Here is a 17782-nt window from a genome sequence, read left to right as displayed (position 1 = left end):
CTGTAGATGGAGTTGATAATTTTTACCGTAGCTTAATTCATTTTTCAATAGATCAGAGATAATTTTCAGATTTACCTCATATGAGCAAAGGTTACTGGACATTTTTCCTGGGAGTCAGGCCCCGGTCTTCAAATTGGCTCAGAGGGTGACTGCCCAAGGCGGAAAATTTATAGAAGCACAAAAATTAGTTGTAGTAAATTTTTGTTATATTGTTCATTTGGCATAAAGCTAGTCAGGCGTCATATCATATCCAAAACATTACAATCAATGCTTTAAAATATAACTCAAATAGAAAATATGTAATAAAGTATTCTAATAGGGCTACTTGAATTTTTCAATTATAGAAATAACTAGTACCTTTTTTAAACTTTTTTACATAAACACTACTAGTTTCAGCACTCATGGCATTTTCAAGTGAAAAAAGACTTGTCCCAGGTGCAAGCTCATAGTTGGCTGGGCCATGCTAGACATTGAAATAAGATTCCCACAAAATGAAAAAATTATTCGCTTTAAAATTTATTAGAGAACTAACAGTTTTCTTTAAATTAAACGCTTCATATGATAATATGTAGCCAGAAATATTGAAAGTAAACTCGTCTATAATAATAATTGAAAACTGTATAGAAATAAGAAGTTTAATTATTGATTTATTCAGTATGGAACAGAGTGGCACAAAAAAGAGGAATTTTAAACAGTTCCATTTCCACGAAAAAACATATAGTGAGGTCCACGTTATAATGGCAGTATTGTTGCTATCATTGTTATCATTCAGATATTTACCCAATTTTATTTTCAGAAAAATTACAGAAATAGTATGCAATTAATTCCAGCTGACTAAATCATGAATCACAATTTTTTTTCAAATTGGGCTATGGTTTCTACCAAGGTACCTAGAATACTAGGTACATTGGTTACTACTGTTTTTACGTTTTTGGCAAAAATCGTCCTGAATAACTTGAAGTGCAAGGCAGCCTCACCCGAGACACCCATGAGCACGAAAAAATACCTTCGTTCTCTGTGAAAATACAGACAGGTTTTCTTGTTCACCCACATGCATCGGCGCCCAACATATTGACGGGCGTACGCACGCCAATAGCTGCGTGCCTCATCCGAGGCAAACGCTTGTGTGTACAGGGCTTAGTCCCTTGCACGAATCTGTGCGTCTGTCAGTACTGGGCATATTCCTTATCATAGTGGCGCGCCTGGCGCCGGATTGTCGCCGTTGACTTGCAGACTTGCAAAGCTGATGTCTGCTGTGTTTGCGTTGCAGACATGCAGTGAGCGTGAGAGTACACGAGTTTACAAAGTTTCTTTACTGGTTCATTTTTTTCTCAACATGAAATTTTCAATTTAGTGTTCATTTTTACTTTTTATCGTTGTAGTTTGTAGTTCATATTGATATTGGAAGCTTCTGATCACTTTTGTTCTGTTAATCTACGTAAACAGAGTTTTCTGGATGTCAGGAATTCATACATACGGTATCCTCAAGTCAGACAGTGATGATGAAGAAGCCGTAACTTACGTATAATGCCAATTTACGTAAAAATGTTTTTTTACAGTTCTACTAGTAATTGCAATGTTTTTAGTAAAGTTTTAAAGTTATTCAGGTTAATTGAATAATTATTATTCAACTTACGTTTTGAAACGTATCATTTTAAATTGTATTGGAGTCTGTAACTTTTTGGAAGAGAAACTGGTACAAACTTGCAAGAAGGTGAGTCAAGCATATTTACTTTTAATCAAGTAACTTTTACTTTTCAACTTTTAATTCATAGGCTATTACTTATCACCGTATATTGAAATTCACTATCTTATCATGGCAATGATAAAAATTTTATTTCTATCTGAAATAGAAGCCATGCTTAAATTAGATATTGAATTCAAAAAGATTTAATTTTATTCAATTACGGTAGATAAACCACGGCATAAAATATAAGAACTAATAAATCGAGTGGGTTTTTAATAGAAAATTGGCAAATTTTTCAATTTGATTATTTTGATTCAAATAATAGTTCTTATTTTGTATTTCTGAGTTAATTGAGTAAGGTTAGGCACTGTTTCTTAATTTTTTAGCGCAACAAGTTAACTCTGTCATCCTCATACTTGATTATCTCTTGAACCGCCTTCAGTAATAATTAGCCTATTATAGAGATCATAAATACGGTAATAATAGTTGGCCTTTGTATCAACCAGCATCAGCCAGCAACCCGTTCCTTCACATGGCGCCAAACCCCATGTATCTGCTTGATTATGCTTAGGCCCGGTTGCACAAAGGAGCCGGTTAAATTTTAAACGTGATTAATTTCACGAGAACCACTCAGAGAAGGCCTTTTTGATAAGACGGCTTTTGTGATTTAGAAGGTCTTTTTGATAAGACTGCTTCTCTGATTGGCTCTCGTGGAATTAATTACGGTTAAAATTTAACCGGCTTTTGTGCAAGTGACTATTATTATTTGCAATATGACGGCTCCAGCTTTATGTATATTGCAACTATCAATATGGTACTCTATATTATATACCGTTTCTATATTATTATAATAGGCCAAATGAAAGAATTGGCTTATAAATACACGTAGGCCTACGGGATAAGAAATTCACGTCTGAACTGCTGGACTGATTATCTAGAAATTTTGCAGATAGATTCTAAATTTACCGAGGATGGTTGTAGACCATATTATTTTAAAATCTTCACTATTTCAGTAGCTCAAGTTTTCAGTTTGTCCAGTTTTTAATTAGACCCTTGGGAAGCACGGATTAACTGCTAGTCAATTATATGTATCATATTCATCAGTATCAAATGTTTACATTTTTATACTGTCCCATTGAATAGTAAGTAAGTTATTTAAAATAGCAATCTGTTATTTTTATAGTTAATTTCAATTTGTCCGAACCAATGTGTTGTATTATAGTGAGTTCCACGTAAAAATGGCAGTGAAGAAAGATAGGAAAACAACGTTGCCGATCCTCTGTCTTGTCAGGGCCTTCTATGGAGGCTAACTGATACCGGTTTATTGATGTAATATTTAACTGTTCATTCTTGTTTAAAATAATCAATTATATTTTATCAAGCAAGAAATTAATTTTTCAATGATTCCATAATTAATAGCCTATTAAATATTTTGTTGATTAACTATATTTCTACATTGTTAAAAAACAATCTGGCAACAGAGCAAAGCGAGAAAGAGATAGCGCTATCCGCTGTGTTGAATGATAGACAAGGATAGCAATACAATTCCTAATCAAACACTGCCATTATAACGTGTACCTCACTAAAGGCTTGAATTACAATCAGTCATCAACAGTCTCAGACACCAGCCAACAGCTCAGGTCACCAAAATCTGGTGGTCAGCCACCAGAATGGAGACCATACAGCTTGTATAAAATAAGTTGAGACTTGGCCCTCTATCCAAGGAAATTACAGCATTACCAAATTGTGTAAAATTTCCAATTCGGCAACTACAGAGTTATTTGTAGAATATTATCCCCGATATTCCAGTAATGCTGAAACAGTTTCAGGGTTAGAGGGCGGAAATTAATTTTTTGATGGAATTAAAAACATTGCAAAATATCACTTTTCTCAAAATTATTGAGTGTCACAGTGAGTAAGAATTTTCTATCAAAATAACGTGGAAAATGTCTTCTTTCTATTAGTGTCTGGATCTTTTCCATCCTAGCTATAGTTATTTTGTCGAATAATGATTATATTCGTCAATGTCGGGACATTTTGAGCCGAAAACATTGAATTTTTGACTTGCTAGAAACCTTTTTGTTTTAAAAGATGAGTGGTTAGTGAAGCGAGGAAGTTTCTCTGACATATAGCACATACCTATAATCATTAACATAATTAATTTAGCTCAACTAATTGTACTTGATCCAAACAGACATTGCTCTAATTTGAACTAGAATTGTCTGTATAGCAGATACAGCACATACATAACATATATAGCACATACCTATAATCATTAACATAATTAATTTAGCTCAACCAATTGTACTTGATCCAAACAGGCATTGCTCTAATTTGAACTAGAATTGTCTGTATAGCAGATACAGCACATACATAACATATAGCACATACCTATAATCATTAACATAATTGATTTAGCTCAACTAATTGTACTTGATCCAAACAGACATTGCTCTAATTTGAACTAGAATTGTCTGTATAGCAGATACAGCACATACATAACATATAGCACATACCTATAATCATTAACATAATTGATTTAGCTCAACTAATTGTACTTGATCCAAACAGGCATTGCTCTAATTTGAACTAGAATTGTCTGTATAGCAGATACAGCACATACATAACATATATAGCACATACCTATAATCATTAACATAATTAATTTAGCTCAACCAATTGTACTTGATCCAAACAGACATTGCTCTAATTTGAACTAGAATTGTCTGTATAGCAGATACAGCACATACATAACATATATAGCACATACCTATAATCATTAACATAATTAATTTAGCTCAACCAATTGTACTTGATCCAAACAGACATTGCTCTAATTTGAACTAGAATTGTCTGTCTATGTATTCGTATTTTAATGCTGATTTGTTGAAAGCTAGAACAATTTAAATACAATAGAAAGGTTGATTTCAATTTTCAATTCAATTTATTTGCCATATATACAAGATTTATACAATTACAAATTCACATAATAATTGGGTACATCATACAGAAATTCAGAATATACTCTATTCTAGAAATAATAAAAATAAATTACATATAACATAACTGAAATCCCAGTTGTACTCATTTTACCGGCAGTAATTGCTAGCAGAGACACGTGCCTGATCGCTAGCAATGAGTTCAGTTCAAATCATTGAAAGATTTTTTCTTCTTGACTGAAACACAAAAAAAGAACTTCGTTGGAATTCACAAAATCACAATTTTATTTTAGGTATTCACCAAATCAATCTATTATGTGTAATTTTATGATTAAAAGTCTATTTTGAAAAATATTCCAGTTTTTACCCATTCATCAATATCTTTTGTAAGTTTTTTGTTTATTTTATGGGTGAAAAAGTTTAAGGGAATCATATTAATCAGCATATTGCAGTTGTGTTCATACTGTCTTCTACTTACTGAAAGTCTGGAGAATCTGACCATGAATTTCATTGTAATCGATGGACGAGTGTTGTAATTGAGAGCACGGATTGTTGGTAAATGTTTAGTTTTATTAATAGAAAGGATTAAGTTTTTCATATATTGCTGTCTTATGGTGAGAACATTCATTTCTTGGAAAACGTCCCTACTAGGATAGATCCTTGGTTTGCCCAAGGCTGCTTTGACTAAAAATTTTTGCAAAATGAAAACTTTCTTTGAAGTATCATATGCGCCACCCCACACCTCCAAACAATATGTGAATAGAACATGTGCATATGCTAAGTAGATATTCCTTATGATGTCATGGTTTGTTAACTGATTAATTTTGTAAAAAAATTAAAGTAAATACTTTGACTATCGATCAGGAGCATATAGTACATACCTATCATAGCCTATAGTATCAATATTATATAATAAATAAGACTTAGGTACAGTAAAATAAATGAAATCTCCCAATGAATTTATTGCAGATGACTAATAGAACAAAAATGTGGCTGAAGCCCACTGATCAAATGGATCTGTGGTTGGAAACTCAGAACTACTATCGAAAGCACACAGCTCGAGACAGCACTTGTCTCTTTAGGGCTGTTGCTGAACAGGTCAGTAAATCTATCACTTCATGCTGCAGAATTAATCAATGCATTAGTTCTTGAGAGAAATTTAAAAGCAATAAAAACCAAAAAATGTAGGTATTGTTCATTTTTAATTTGCCTAATTAGTAGTATATTTAAAAGCATATTCATATTACAAAGCAAGTGCATATTTATTTGCACTATCAAGTTACCTTATTCACTGATTTGAATAAGCAAATTTGAAGCTAATGTGTGAACTCAAAGCAACTTAAGGCTAGTGCTCGAGTAAATATTATAGTTTCATAAGAGATGGAAAAATTGTTTTGATCATTTTTATTGTGATTGTACCGAGTGTCCCACGAAGAGGTTTATACGTTTAATTTCATATTACGTGCCTATTCTTGCACCGATTTTTTTTTTAATTTTACACAGTTTACAAAGTAGGTTCTGAAAATATTCTGGGAAAATTTCAGGTCCCTAACCTTCTTAGAAACAAAATGGCGGCATATTGAAAATTTTACCAATTAGCTTACTACTTTCATGAGTTATTATCTTATTTGTTTACTACTGTAACCGCCCTTGATGGGGGTTGAAGATATCTTATTACTACTACAAGGGAGTCATGGGAACTGGATAGACAACAACATTGTATTACCTAAAGAATTTCTCATTTATTAGACTATGTCAATTACTTGAAATTTAAAGAATGAAATATGCAGTACTGTGATGATATTGAATCATCATATGACTAGTGTTTTTAAGAGAATGCTTTCGGGATTTAGTAATTATAGGTTTAATGTCTTTAGTTAAAAACTCAAAAAGTGGTGGAGGTTCTATCTTTGCTGGAGCCAGATAATTGATAGTCAATGAGGGTTTAGTTCCTCCAAATGAAACTCTAAGTTCAGAGTGTTGATTAAGTAAGTCATGTCCTACAATAACATTAGCACACAAATCAGGCAATACACTGAATTTTGTTTTGGGGTAATGTTGACCTGAAAATTCTAAATGAGCTACACAATAAAAGGAAATGTTCTTTCTTAGTGATGTTGAAGCCATGGACACTGCACCAGTTGTAGGGTACATTTCAAGTCCACATTTTTTAGCAAAACAGTGTGAAATAAATGTCTCAGAGCTTCCTGTATCTATCAAAGCAGAAGTAGGAATGTTGTTTACCTGAGCTTGTACTGTAGCATTTTCAAGAACAGTAGAGGCTGCAATAAGCGCCGAAGATGAAGAAGTTTTAGTAGATTTGCAGACATTTTTCCAATGACCTATTTTCTGGCATTTTTCGCATGAGTCGTTTAGTGCAGGGCACTGCTGACGTGTTTTATGTCGCTGACGACCACAAAAATAACATTTTTGAAAACTTGAGCTTCCAGTTTTTACAGCTGACAAATTTGTTTCTTTACATGAATTTTCTGAAGAATTATTTGAAGTGGCATTAAGAATTATTTCAGAAGAGTAAGAAGCTGATTGATTTCTGGCAGATTCCAAGGCACGTGCTTTTTCAATAGCTTCATCAAGAGTTAGCTTGTCAAACTCCAAAAGTCTCAGTCTTATCTGATGAGAGCTGAGGCCCCGGATAAATGAATCACGAATGTATGTTTTCCTATGAGTTTCAGAATCAACATCTGCAAATCCACAATTCTTACTCAGTTGTTGTAAAGCTTGGTTATATTGGTCAATTGTCTCATCTGAAGACTGTTTTCTAGTTGCCAATTTATGTCTAGCGAATATTTCATTTATTGGTTTTACATATGCAGATTTTAGTGCGTCAATAGCCGAAGTATATGAATTTTTGTCGGCAATTGTTTGATAAACAGAATGAGATAGAAAGTTGGTAAGCAACCGCAACTTACTTTCATCATCGATGTCTTCTTCGTCAAAAGATGCGATGAAATTCTCAAAAGTCTTTAGCCAGAAGTTCCATTCTTGTAGAGCTGTTGGAGAATTCGGATCACCATCAAACTTGTCTGGTTTCAAAAATTTGTCCATCGTAACGCGAATTTTCAGTTTTCGTTTCCAGAAAAGATTTGAAGATTATACATTTGTTGTTGAATAGAAATTGTGAAATAGAGAATAGAAATTGATTGACTCGTATTTTGATAAGATGAATTGATTTGATGATTTTAGATTACTGATCAATAAATTGTAATGAAAAACCTCTGCATTCTAGGCTTTATTGATCAGTAATGAATTCATAACAGATTCAAAATTAGAATAAATGGTTCAACATCTGATAACAGAAACATAAGAAGAAAAACACTAGTCATATGATGATTCAATATCATCACAAGTACATTTTATCCAAATATTATTCCTACAAAACTACCTTCCAATAAGATTCTGCTAACTAGAAATTTACTACAACAATGATTTTATTAATTAGGGTCTCGGCCGGGTGAAAATGTTTTATAAGGAGCTAGAAATTTTGGCACTTACCCACAGCTATCACTCCCACCGTAATCCTAAACCACAGGACACTCACGTATATCATAATGCCGGAAAAATAACTTAACTCTTTGCAATACGGTTTGGATTTTGATCCGCTCGATACCTCGGTTGTTTAACGACTGGAGGTTTTCCGTCCGGAAAACTTCCCCCTCTCCACGTCAGTGTGCCAGAAGGCCTAACTGCTCCTATTGGAAGAGTCAGTTCTCACGAGATTCGGCAAGCGGGTACTTGCCAGGTCTGCAGTATTCCTCTGTAAAAATATCTACAGGCTACCAAACATCCGCCTTGTCCTTGCCTCGTGGAGCCGCCTCATCCGTGAGAACTAGCAAATATCCCTGAATTTGCTGGTTCCCAGAGTCGTTTAGACATAAGTTAGCAGAATCTTATTGTCGCTGCAAAAATACTACTTACTCACTAAATAATATATTTTCTCACTAAAGTCCAACTACGGAAATTATTATTCTAATATCAGAGTCTTTTCTCCTGAATAAAATTTTAAATCTAAAACACGAAAAAATCAATCAATAAATAAGTAATCAAATACTACCCATGTCACACTACGTTTCAGTAGTATTGCCTCATTTGATGGTACCAGAAATGGATCAAGCAATCTTCCAACAAGATGGTGCTGAACCTCATTTCGCAAATAATGTCAAGCAAATTACTAAATGACAAACTTCATGATCACCAGATTTAACTGTTTGTGACTACTTTTTATGGGGTTTCTTGAAGGAGAAAGTTTATACCCATGTAATGAAAAACCTCTGCATTCTAGGCTTTATTGATCAGTAATGAATTCATAACAGATTCAAAATTAGAATAAATAGTTCAACATCTGATAACAGAAACATAAGAAGAAACACTAGTCATATGATGATTCAATATCATCACATTCTTCCCGTCTTTAGGGATTCAATGAATAGTCTTTCAAATAAGAAGGCATTTTGCGCTCTCTATAAGATCTTCGCAGGGTGCCATCAGGAGGCTCTTCTTCATCACTGAGGGGGAATCCTGTATTTGTTTCATCTTGATTTTCATGATAATTTTCTTGATTGTTCTCAGGCTCTGCGTGATCACTAAGGCTTGATCCTGCATTTGTAACATCTTGATTTTTATCGTTATCTTCTTGAATGCTCTCTTCTCCTCGAGGGGCAAGGTTTTTCAATGATACAGTTGTCTCTCTTCCATCACTAAGCCGTACCTTGGCATATTGTGGGTTGATTTGAAGAATATCCACCTCCTCGACCAATGGATCGAATTTACTTCTTCGTATAGGTACTTTCATTAGGACTTTGTTTGAAGGGGCAAGCCAGGTTGGAAGTGCTATACCATTAGATGATTGTCTATAGTGTCGGAACATCCTATCATGTGGCGTCTCATTAGTAGCGGTGCACAATAGGGATCGAATAGAATGTAGAGAATCTGGGAGCACAGATTCCCAATCAGATACATCCAAATTTCTATGCTTCAATGTAAGAGACACTGTGCGCCAAATTGTACCATTTTCTCGTTCGATTTGGCCATTTCCTGGTGCGTTATAAGGTGATGACATGGAAGTGGCTACTCCTCGATTATGAAGGAATTCCTGCAGCTCTCTGGATTTGAAAGAGGTTCCATTGTCAGTATGTACATAAGAAGGTAAACCAAATGTGGTGAACAAGTTCACAAGGCACTGAATTACAGTTGATGAATTCATATTCGGACAAGGGTATGCAAACGGAAACCTAGAGTACTCATCAATTATTGTCAACAAATATTTGTTTTTAGTTTTTGATGGAAGAGGACCCTTAAAGTCCACGCTTAATCTTTCAAATGGATGTGTCGCCTTTATGAGAGTAGATTTCAATTTCTTGAAAAATTGAGGTTTTATGGCATTACATGTTTGACATGAAGAAGTCATTTTTCTGACATCCTCAACTGAATAGGGTAAATTATGAGTTCTTACCCAATGAATCATTCTGGTCACTCCAGGGTGACACAAGTCACAGTGTAGGGAGTGTAATTTATCGGTTTGAGTTGCATTACACACTCTGGAAAGTGCATCTGCTACTTGGTTGTCCTTTCCTGGTCTGTAAATTATTTCGTAATTGTAGCATGACATCTCCAATCGCCATCGTTGTATTTTTTCATTTTTTATTTTATTTTGATGAGTCATATCAAACATGAATGATACAGAGCGCTGGTCAGTGATAATTTTGAAGAATCTTCCAAGTAAGAAATGTCTCCACTTTTTAAGAGCACACACAATAGCAAAAGCCTCTTTTTCAATGGATGAATGTTCACGCTCACTATCATTCAGCTTCTGAGAAAAGAATGCTACTGGACGTCCACACTGTGATAGGACAGCTGAAATTGAAAAATCAGATGCATCTGTTTCAACCACAAAAGGTTCAAAGTCGTCAATTGTACTAACTACTGCCTTAGAAATCTCAGTTTTGAGTTGATTGAAGTCAGCTATAGCTTCAGAAGTCAAAGGAAAGGTCTTTGCTGTAAGAAGCCGTTTAGCTTTATCTGAATAATTGGATATCCATTTGGAATAGTGTGCAAACATTCCAATTGTTCGCTCAAGAGCATTTCTATTATCTGGGGGTGGAAGATTGAGCAATGGTTTCAGACGTTCAGGGTCAGGAGAAATTGTCCCATTTTCAATTTTATAGCCAAGCAAGCTTATTGAAGTAAGTGAATATTTGCTTTTTTCTGTATTGATAGTAAAATTATATTTTTGTACTGCATCTAAGAATTTTTTGAGATTCAAATCATGTTCCTTCTGATTCTTACCACATATTGTCACATCATCCAGGTATGCATACGTTTTTTCAAGTTTTTCATTATTAATAACATTATCAATGACTCGCTGAAAAGTCGGTACACCATCTGTCAGACCAAAAGCAAGCCTTCGAAATTGATACAAACGGCCACATGCCTCAAATGCAGTGAAAGGTCGATCTTTTTCCCGTAGGGGTACCTGGTGGTAAGCGCTTTTCAAGTCAATAATGGTGAATACAGAGTTTTTTGAGACCTTAGAAACAATATCTTCAAGACTAGGGAGGGGATATGCGTCAAGATGTGTGTATCGGTTAATAGTTTGAGAATAGTCTATTACCATTCGCTTTTTGTGATTTTCGTTCTTCACTACAAATGCTTGAGCTCTCCAGGGAGACCTGCTTTCTTCAATAATTCCATCAGCTAGCAGTTTCTCAATTTCTTTCTCCATGAAACTAGTGTCTTCAAGAGAATGCTTTCGGGATTTAGTAATTATAGGTTTAATGTCTTTAGTTAAAAACTCAAAAAGTGGTGGAGGTTCTATCTTTGCTGGAGCCAGATAATTGATAGTCAATGGGGGTTTAGTTCCTCCAAATGAAACTCTAAGTTCAGAGTGTTGATTAAGTAAGTCATGTCCTACAATAACATTAGCACACAAATCAGGCAATACACTGAATTTTGTTTTGGGGTAATGTTGACCTGAAAATTCTAAATGAGCTACACAATAAAAGGAAATGTTCTTTCTTAGTGATGTTGAAGCCATGGACACTGCACCAGTTGTAGGGTACATTTCAAGTCCACATTTTTTAGCAAAACAGTGTGAAATAAATGTCTCAGAGCTTCCTCTATCTATCAAAGCAGAAGTAGGGATGTTGTTTACCTGAGCTTGTACTGTAGCATTTTCAAGAACAGTAGAGGCTGCAATAAGCGCCGAAGATGAAGAAGTTTTAGTAGATTTGCAGACATTTTTCCAATGATCTATTTTCTGGCATTTTTCGCATGAGTCATTTAGTGCAGAGCACTGCTGACGTGTTTTATATCGCTGACGACTACAAAAATAACATTTTTGAAATTTGAGCTTCCAGTTTTTACAGCTGACAAATTTGTTTCTTTACATGAATTTTCTGAAGAATTATTTGAAGTGACATTAAGAGTTATTTCAGAAGAGTAAGAAGCTGATTGATTTCTGGCAGATTCCAAGGCACGTGCTTTTTCAATAGCTTCATCAAGATTTAGCTTGTCAAACTCCAAAAGTCTCAGTCTTATCTGATGAGAGCTGAGGCCCCGGATAAATGAATCACGAATGTATGTTTTCCTATGAGTTTCAGAATCAACATCTGCAAACCCACAATTCTTACTCAATTGTTGTAAAGCTTGGTTATATTGGTCAATTGTCTCATCTGAAGACTGTTTTCTAGTTGCCAATTTATGTCTAGCGAATATTTCATTTATTGGTTTTACATATGCAGATTTTAGTGCGTCAATAGCCGAAGTATATGAATTTTTGTCGGCAATTGTTTATAAACAGAATGAGATAGAAAGTTGGTAAGCAACCGCAACTTACTTTCATCATCGATGTCTTCTTCGTCAAAAGATGCGATGAAATTCTCAAAAGTCTTTAGCCAGAAGTTCCATTCTTGTAGAGCTGTTGGAGAATTCGGATCACCATCAAACTTGTCTGGTTTCAAAAATTTGTCCATCGTAACGCGAATTTTCAGTTTTCGTTTCCAGAAAAGAGAGTTGCTATGCTTAATAAAATAAAAGCTTCAATAATAGTTTCATACTTGCATATTATCCATGGTGTACATTAGTTCAGTTTACATAGAACATGGAGATATAGGCTAGCTCTTTAGAGTGTTTTCAATAACTCAGGAGTAAATAATCAAATGGCATCAATGTTATATATTGAAACTTTTGATTTTACAATTTAGTGATAAATTGTTTTATTATGTGTCTCTTCCAATAATTACAAATAACATTCTTCTTGGATCTTACTCACAAATTCTATTGTCATATATATTCTACAGGATTTTGTGTACATAAATTTTAAGTCGATTGGATTATATGTATCATTCAAATTTCAGCTTGGCTTAACCCAGCATTGTCATTTGAAGCTTAGACGACAGGTTGTAGACTATGTTCTACTATTTGAGGATTTGTTCAAAGATGTGAGTATGCTTTTCAAGTTCCTCGCAATACTTTATACTTATTAATTATTGAATTCTTCATAAGAGAATTATTGGATATCTTTAAAGTATATTGTTGCAGTTGTACAATTTTTTTTCACTTATTCCTCTTGTTATTTAGGTCTTGATAGAGAATGAATTTAAAGCTGAAATACTTCCAATGATAACGTAAATAGGTTAAATCTGGAACCTTTAATTCTTATCATTTTTAGTTTTGGTATGTTGAGACCTACCGTACATCTCACAGTCTTTGTTACCCTAATGTAGAATAACAGTATTAATAAACTCGTTTCAGTAGAATCGGTTCAGCCTGTGTATGAAACTATAAATCTTCAATAATTGAATATTTGTTGTTATAAATTTCAAATGAATCAAGTTTACCCACCCTCAAGTAAATATACAGAGTGAGTCATATGTAGAACTATGGGAACCCTTCAATAAATATTGGTGAATGTTGTAGATATAATACTGTTACTTTCGGGATAAGTTATTGGTCAAATACTCTACCTTTTGACGTACAACTGAATTTCAACCCCTCTTAAGGGGTGACTTAGGGGTTGAAACTCGAATAGTTTAAATGTAAACACCCATTGTGTGGTACATCATTTTAAAGGCTTTTTTAAAACAAAAAAGATGGCATCGACAAAAATGTTCTATGATACTTGTATCCAAAATTGCGGCTGATTAAAATTTATCAATTTTCTTTAAAAACTCTTTCTTTTAAAACTTTAATTAGCCGCCATTTTGGATAAAAGTATCATAGAACATTTTTATTGATGTCATCTTTCTAGTTTTGAGAAGGCCTCTAAAATAATGTACCACCATTTAAAATATTAGAGTTACAACCCCTAAGTCACCCCCTCATATGAGGGGTTGAAATTCGGTTGTGCGTCAAAAGGTAGAGTATTTGACCAACAACTTATCCTGAAAGTTACAGTATTATATCCACAACAGTCTCCAATTTAATGAAGGGTTCCCATAGGTCTACATATGACTCACTCTGTATATTATATGTAAACATCTAGCAAAAAGTTAGATATTTGTTTTGAATTTTCTTTTCTCACAAGTCCACACTTACCAATCTTACATGAAGCTTTCAATTCGTATCACTGCTCATTGTACTCTACATTTTATAACATTTGCTTATATTATTGCCACATTGAATCAATTTTGAATTGACTATCATGAATGCATTCTCTATTTTTTACGATTTCTGTTGTGATTTGTTTTTTTCAGAAATTGTCGTGTACTTTGAAAGAGTATGAGAACAGAATGAGAATTTCCACTGAATGGGCAGGAGAGTTTGAACTGGACGTTATTTCTAGGATATACAAGTAAGTACGGTGTAAGGCTAATACGGTATATTAATAGTAGGCTGAATGCTGCCACGAAGCCAAGTAGTAGCTACGGTCATGATAGTTTCCAGATGAGTTTCGGCTTGCCGAGTCTGGGATTTCATGTAGACGCCACACACCATCCCGGGTGAGTCTTATATACAAATTTTCGCCACATTACCAACAACAAATACATTAAAATGAGTCAGATATCAGAAACAAATCTATAGTCACAACACTGTAAAGGAATTGTATTGCCAAGAAGCAAACCTTGGTTTTTCCTCCACCTGCCAAATATTAATATTTTTTCTCCCCAAGGACTAGATGTTTGCACATTTGAATAGCATGCATAGGATCTTTGTGAGTGGCTCAGCTCCTTTTGAGGAGATAGGTAATATAAGAAGGTTGTTGGCAGTGTTGACAACTGCAGTTTTGGCAACTGGGTGATTACCACAAAAGCGGGTATCTAGTATTACCTGGGGATAATGCAGCAGGTAATTGCAGGTTAGCGAGTATAAAGTATGTAATCTAATTGACAACATAACAAAACACATTTGTTTTCGTATTGCTTTGATATTTCATACAATAAACAATATGTTCTGTTTTATCCTAACATCATGATAGTAATTTTATATTTATTATTTCATTGCTTCTACTCTTTGGATAATAACCTGCATAAATGTTGTCAATTGGTTTCTCACTATAGTACAATGTTTAAAAGAAGTAAGATTGAAAAAAATTATGGTAGTCTCAATTTTTATATTTAGTCCTCAACACCTTAATTTTAGGAATTTCTCAAATACAAATTAATAGGAAACAAACCATTTTTTTTTCTTAAAACATGATTAATATAATACTTATGTGGAACCATAGAGAAACAATTGCGTAAGTAGATATACCATGGTATAGGGAATTTATGCCGCAGCTTTTACTGTTATCTCAAGCCAATTACTGTCGATTATTGTAAATTTTTACTGTTTTGTTGGGGTGATAGTGTATGAACGGCACAATTTGAGAGACTATCAGCGTCACACAGCTGCATAGGAAAGAACTACGTGAACTATCGGCTTGGGATAACAGTAAAAGTTGCGACATAAACGCCCTATACCATGGGATATCTACTTATGCTATCGTTTCTCTATGGTGGAACTGACAACATCTCTTTCACGGAGGAATTCCTCAACATCTGTGTCTCGAATGTAAATTGTATTAATAGTGTATGGCCCGGTTGCACAAAAGCCGGTTAAATTTTAATCGTGATTATTTCACGAGAACCAATCAGAGAAGGCTTTTTTGAAAATACAGCTTCTCTTATTGGTTCTCGTGGAATTGATCTCGGTTAAAATTTAACCGGCTTTTGTGCAACCGGGCCTTTGTCTTCATTTTGGATTCAATTTTTTGTCCAATTATTAATAACAAATATGAACAAATTTTTATGTCTAGAGTGTTTAAAAAGTATATTTGGAATATGGTGAATCAAGTTAATATAAAATATGGTAAATCAAAATGTTTTCAGACAAATAAGTAACTAAAAAACTGCATTATGAGCACTAATATTTATTTCTTCTAAATATTCTGCAGCTGCTCCATAATAGAATTATGTTCCAGCGAATCAATTCCAGCTCTTCTATTGAAGGAAGATGTGTTAGAGAAGCTGGGAGCTCCCGGGGATATAATTGACACATTTATCAATATTAATAACTTATTAATTTTTTTAGATGTGACTTCCTCCTTTTTCGAGAAGTTGGTAAGCCAGCTGACGACATCACTGGCAGAGGCTACGACGAGAAAATAATGCTCTGTGTCTCTCAGGAGAGGCACTACGATTCTGTCTACACCAAGGAACACATCTCCGATACAGCCTATTGTCAATGTGAGTACGGTGGAACCGTCATGTTTTGGTTACATTAGAAAGTTGGAATTTAGACCTACTATATGTAAGCGTAGCCACTAACGACATTACACGAATGTTGAACATAATTATGTGTACACACGTTACGTAATACATTGTTGTATCATCACAGCAAAAGGCTTCGAAAAAAATCGAGGTTAGGTTTCGTAACTTCGATTTTTTGTTGTTCAGTTTTTCTTCACTGCTACATTTGAGATAAAATTATTTTTGTATAAATATAATTTTTAATACACCAGTGGTTTATTTATTGTAATTGGTTGTTCATTTTATGTTGAAAGCTGCTGTCAAAAGCTGTTTTCTGTTCGAAGCCTCTCACTGATGATACAACATGCATGACGATCGTGTGTGTACACTCATGAAAAAACTAGTGTCCTGTCGTTAGTTATATTCACACAACATATTCCCAAAGTTTCATGCCGTTATGTCAAGTAGTATTTTTCAAGTCATAGGGAACAAACACAAAAGCAGACATTCATTTTTATATATATAGAAGATAGAAGATTTCATTCGTCTCAAACAAAAGCCTCTCTCTAAATGGAGGTAGAATGATCAGGTTGAAAACTTTCAGTTCTGTTGTTTTAACTTTTTTTTCAAATCACTTTCAAAAAGTTCATGTTGTGTTTGAGCCACTTCTGGCGCTATCATAGTTTCACAACTATTCTGTTCCACACTCCTATCTCTTGCAGTCGTTAACCATATCTATAATAAAATAAAGAGTTGGCTTATACACGTACGGGATAGGAAAATTATGTTTGAAGCATCATCACGTCTGAACTACTGGATTGATTAACTTGAAATTTTGCATATAGGCTAGATTCTTAATTAACCAAGGATAGTTATAGGCCTATTTTAAATTCTTCAAAATTTCATTACGTCAAGTTTTCAGATTATCAAGTTTGAAAATAGATCCTTGCGAAGCACGGGTTCCTGCTAGTATATTGTTAATTGTCAGCCTTCAGCATACAATTTGGTACACAATGCATACCATGTAGCCGCTCTCCTAACTTTAAAATTCCTTGGAGACCAAAGAACGATCTTCCGATTACTTTTGACAATTGGAGAAATAATTTCAATTATTTCTGAGAAACTTTCAGCTTTCACCACCTACTTATCTTTTGAAACAATTTCTGCTCGAAATGTCTCAACATTGACGAACATAATCATTAATTAAAAATCTGGTGTGGCGCACTCACACAACTTTCCTTGCCGTTATGAAAATTGATCACCAGACGCTAGTGTTCCCGCGCATCTCAAGTCTACTACTATTCAAAGATCTGAGCCAGCTGGTGACAGGACAATAACGCTGGAAACACACGAGGTCTGCTATCTCCTCATAGTGAATGATTAAATAGAATCAACAGTTAGCAATTGAAATAATCACATTTTCTCGAATTTCGAGCTTATTTTCAATTTTAGGTGAAAATGTTATTAAACAT

General features: G+C 34.3%; 1 protein-coding gene across 3 annotated transcripts in view; it reads left to right on the top strand.

Annotated features, from left to right (window-relative positions):
- The first annotated feature begins 1232 nt into the window (after positions 1-1232).
- The window catches only part of LOC111062900 (protein ovarian tumor locus), a 44298-nt gene continuing 27748 nt past the window's right edge, over positions 1233-17782 (top strand). For 2 of the 3 annotated variants that reach the window (XM_022350606.2, XM_022350593.2), the window contains exons 1-5: positions 1233-1714; positions 5596-5724; positions 12999-13082; positions 14337-14434; positions 16153-16307. In XM_022350606.2, coding sequence (XP_022206298.2) covers positions 5596-5724; positions 12999-13082; positions 14337-14434; positions 16153-16307 — 466 coding nt within the window. In that variant the 5' untranslated portion in view covers positions 1233-1714. Of the gene's footprint in view, positions 1715-3574; positions 3599-5595; positions 5725-12998; positions 13083-14336; positions 14435-16152; positions 16308-17782 lie in introns of those variants that run through there. The other variant, XM_039432741.1, reaches the window with a different exon arrangement.

Source organism: Nilaparvata lugens, chromosome 7 (genome assembly GCF_014356525.2).
Source record: "Nilaparvata lugens isolate BPH chromosome 7, ASM1435652v1, whole genome shotgun sequence".
NCBI lineage: Eukaryota > Metazoa > Arthropoda > Insecta > Hemiptera > Delphacidae > Nilaparvata > Nilaparvata lugens.
This window is presented reverse-complemented; position numbering and strand designations above follow the sequence as displayed.